We start from the raw sequence: 4,168 nt of genomic DNA on the forward strand, positions 1-4,168 counted from the left end.
TAGCATAGTATGTAATATTTTTTAAACAAAGGAAGCAATTTTTTATTAGGGCATTTAATTGGCACTTAATTATTATTTATGTTGTCTTTTATTCTGGTGATTTTGCTCTGCTAACTTCTTGGACGTAAAATATCAAGACCATTGTAAATTTCCTTGTCCTAATAAATATTCATATATACTAAATTATGTATTAATTAGTGGCTGATAATAATGCATAAATATCCAACTCCTTATACTGAGCCAATCTTTGCATTTCGCGAAACTAGATCATCCCTCTTCATTGATCATCATCCTGTTTCTGCTTCTCATATATCTTTAAGTAGCCCTTCGTGTCTCAGATGTCCTACGATTCCATCTCTTATTTTCTTTATTTATACACTTTTCACATCTTTTTCTAATTTGTAAATTAAATGTGTTTATAAATATTCTTATTAATTTTCCTGAAAATATTTTATTTTAATAACATTTTTTTATGCAAAAATCACCGCCTGTCGTCAACAAAGATGTCCCCTTAAGCTTTTAAATAATCTCTTACTTAATTTGCCCTTATATTAAATGTATTATTTAATATTAGAATCTCAATTCCAATGTTTTGTAACAATAATTATGTCGACTTTTAATAAACTTGTTAAACGTTTGTACTTAAATATTTATTTTATGTACCAAAATAATTGAAGTAGTGAAGTTTTTTATACTCTGCGTTTTAAAAATACGGAATTGAATTGAAACATTTATTAAAATTGGAATTTGACTAGTTTAGACAACATGTAATAATTTCACAATAAAGGACACAAATCACAGCACAAAGTTACACATTTTAACACATTTATAGTAATCCATGGAAATTACAGTTTTGTTCTTGATATACAACATTACATATATATTGAATATTAACGTTGTTAACACCATCTTAAACATTTATAAGATTTAAAGAGGAAGTAAATACTTTTGAAATAATCCCATTTTGCGGATTTGAACAGTGTTTCTTTTCAAGTTCTGCAGGAAAAATCTTACAGTTTTAGTTTGATATTTTTATAGTAGAGAACACACATAATACCACAATTAATTAACATATATAAAATAATTATCATCAAGCTCGAATTTGTATCATATGTCATCGTGTCGGATGGTATATTAATGATTCCTGTTAAAACATTGCACAAAAGAAAATATGCTAATCCATTATAATTAATAGCTTCAAAAATAAATGGAACGTAAATGGGGTGTTCAATATTACTCTTTTTGTAGATGTGCACTTGAATTTGTTCAATTAAATAAAAAAAACTTGTCATAGAAATCCCAATAAACATGACCCAAGCACAATAGCCTGAATTAGCCAACCTACGAGAAACGCCAAAGTTTTTATCTAAAAGGAAGGTGGCCCACAAAAATATAAAGGAACAAGCTACTAATTTTAGTCCCAATTTGAATTTCTTTTTCATGTGATATTTACTACGTATCCCTAAAATATCCCCAATGCCAACAGAAATAAAATATAATCCGACATAACCTGGAATGGAAACAATTCCTTCTCGATTTGCTGTCCAAAATGTGTTTCTCTCAGTTTGAGTCATTACAAAATCAAATAAAAACAATTGCAAACCTACTTCATGAACCAACAGAATACAAACAGAAATAATGATGGCATACTGAATGGAAATGATTTTTAAAATTAATGAACACAAAATCTTTGTGACTGCTAATGTAATGAAGAAATTCCAGTGAACACCATATTCAGATACAGGTACATAGTAATCAAGTTCTTTGACTAGTAAAAATCTGGCACATCCCAAAGTAATTAATGGAATTGTACTCTTAATAATGTTGGTTAATGAAGTTGTTTTTGCATGAACTTCAGGAGCAACAATACCATTTGATAGAATGTATAAACCAACACCTACATCCATCAAGGAATACCCAACAGTTTCTGTTTTTGTAAAGCGTCTTGGAAAGACAGGAAAATCAACTGCAAGAATAGCTAATACTGACATTATGTTAATCGTAGATCTTAAGTTAGTTATATAATTCAGCTTTGTACAATCAGTGGTCAATTGTTTAGGAGCAGGCTTTTCATTGGTATCTTGTCGTATCATAAGGGCGCAAATACTTACGCATATCAAAGTAAATATGATTTCATTGATAAGGTTGGCAAAAATTGTAACGTTTAAAATCAATGGGATAACGAGAAACACAAAATCTAATACAAAAAGTTTAGCATAGGAAGATATTACGATAAATGACGATGCAGTAGTCGTTATAAACGTTAGCAACGCACTTGGAAAAATAACACTGTATGTTTCCAGCGCAGTGGTGCCATTGGAGTGGAAAAGGGCATCTCGGGCGTTTTCACCTTCCATTGTCAAAAAATATTTTAATTACGTATGGACAAGCAGAATAAAAAACTAAAAATTTAAAAATTAAGTTTGGTTAGGTTTTTTTTATCATTTAATATTACATACTTGTTACACTGTAAAGCTTATTGAGATCATTTAGATTGGAAGTAATTTGATTTCGGTCTTTATATTGAGCCGAGTGGTGACATTATCGACATTATCAAACAAGACTTTTTTCACTTTTTAATGTTGCTCGACTTCCGTCAGTCGTTTTCAACTTTTTGCTACGGCGCTTGCGCAAAAAATTGGAGATCTTTTCCGCCAAACTTAACCGTTTTAAATGAACTGATTTTATATCTCCATCGTTAGAATTTAAATCTGCTGTTGCTCTATCTTCAGAAAGAGTTAGCGGACTGCCAGACGTTCCACTTTGAAGATCAGTACTGTAATAACTGTGTGCTGTTGCTCCTTTCATATTTCTCTTATGAGGAATTTCGGTATAAGGTTTATCATTAGGATCCCATGAAGACAATGGTACAAGATACTCGTTCCCTTCATATACGTTGTCAAAATTTACTACATTTTTACTGACCAAAGTTACCAAATTTATTAGGGATGGACTTTCTCCTAAATGTGTCCCATCTCCCGGAATCGCTACATCGTGCATAGTATCCCACATATTTTCATTATTCAGTTTATTATTAAGGCCCTCTCGTTTTACTCGAACGACGGTTATTTCTGAGTCTGTTGAGCCTACGTTAGAATAACATGTATCCGTTAAATAATCCCCTTCATTAATGCATTCATTAAATATCCTATCTTCAGTCAGCCCCGATGTTGGGGTAGAATACACAAATCTACATGATGTACTTGTTGATGTCACTGTCTCATCTTGAATGTTGTACTGACCGCTTTTCTTTCTAGCATCAATAACATCTTCAATTTCTCTATCATTCTCGTTAAACATGTCTGTTTTATAATTCTGTATCACTACTAATTTTAATTTTCTACCATAATTTTTAATTCGTATTTGATAACAGTTTTACCAACAAAAATATCATAATAGCCAAAACATATCGTCCAAAAACACTTATAAAAACTAGTAACAGTTTTAGCGCAAAGTTTTTCGATATGCATCCTGTTTTATAAAAGTTTAGTAGACATCAAGAAGATTTAACAAAATGCAATAATTAATTGAGGAAAAAAAATAAGAGCTTTATAGGTAGATAAAAAATGATAAAAGATGTGACGTGTAATAGGTAATAGGTACAAAAGTATATTTTGTCATTTTATTTTCTATAATTTATTTTTCTAGAAAATGAATGCAAAATTGTGGCGGATACTTGTACAATAACTTTATTTTGTATTTTTAAAAAGGCCCACAATTATATTGTAGAAGTTGAAAATCAATCAGATAGCAGGGTGCATGACCGTTTCATTACAGGACTTCCCAAATAAATTATTTATCTTCTTCTCACCAGCCCCACATTTCGAAAATATAATTATTTTTTCTTACTTCAGTTGTTATTCTATTCATTGCATTATTTCTTAAAACAAATAATTAATTTAAAATGTCCAAAATTTCAAAGATCGGGTTTTTGTGATTTCAAATTGTTGCCCTTGAAAGGAAGCATTGATGATATTGAGACTTATTAATGGAAGGAACATAGTTATCGTATTATAGTTGTTTAGTTTATTAATGAGAATATGAGCTTTAGTTTATTTATCAGTTTATTCATATTTATTATTATTTCTTTAATCTTTACATTACGATAAACAGGATATTTTGTTCGCTTAACTAGACCAGACTATATACCCTTTGTATATCTATATTA

At 30.0% G+C, this 4,168-nt stretch overlaps 2 protein-coding genes across 2 annotated transcripts in view; one reads left to right on the forward strand and one right to left on the reverse strand.

Moving 5' to 3' along the window:
• Positions 1-4,168, forward strand: part of LOC112906441 (TBC1 domain family member 20-like) — a 14,673-nt gene that overhangs the window by 5,744 nt on the left and 4,761 nt on the right. The gene's annotated exons all lie outside the window — the stretch shown is intronic.
• Positions 718-3,395, reverse strand: LOC112906439 (phosphatidylinositol-glycan biosynthesis class W protein-like). Its single transcript, XM_025980564.1, has 2 exons — positions 2,460-3,395; positions 718-2,402 (listed from the first exon to the last, which is right to left on the reverse strand). Exon 2 carries the CDS (start codon positions 2,355-2,357, stop codon positions 1,011-1,013), a length of 1,347 nt encoding a protein of 448 aa, XP_025836349.1. The 5' UTR covers positions 2,358-2,402; positions 2,460-3,395; the 3' UTR covers positions 718-1,010.

This window comes from Agrilus planipennis, unplaced genomic scaffold (genome assembly GCF_000699045.2).
Source record: "Agrilus planipennis isolate EAB-ADULT unplaced genomic scaffold, Apla_2.0 scaffold82, whole genome shotgun sequence".
Taxonomy (NCBI): Eukaryota; Metazoa; Arthropoda; class Insecta; order Coleoptera; family Buprestidae; genus Agrilus; species Agrilus planipennis.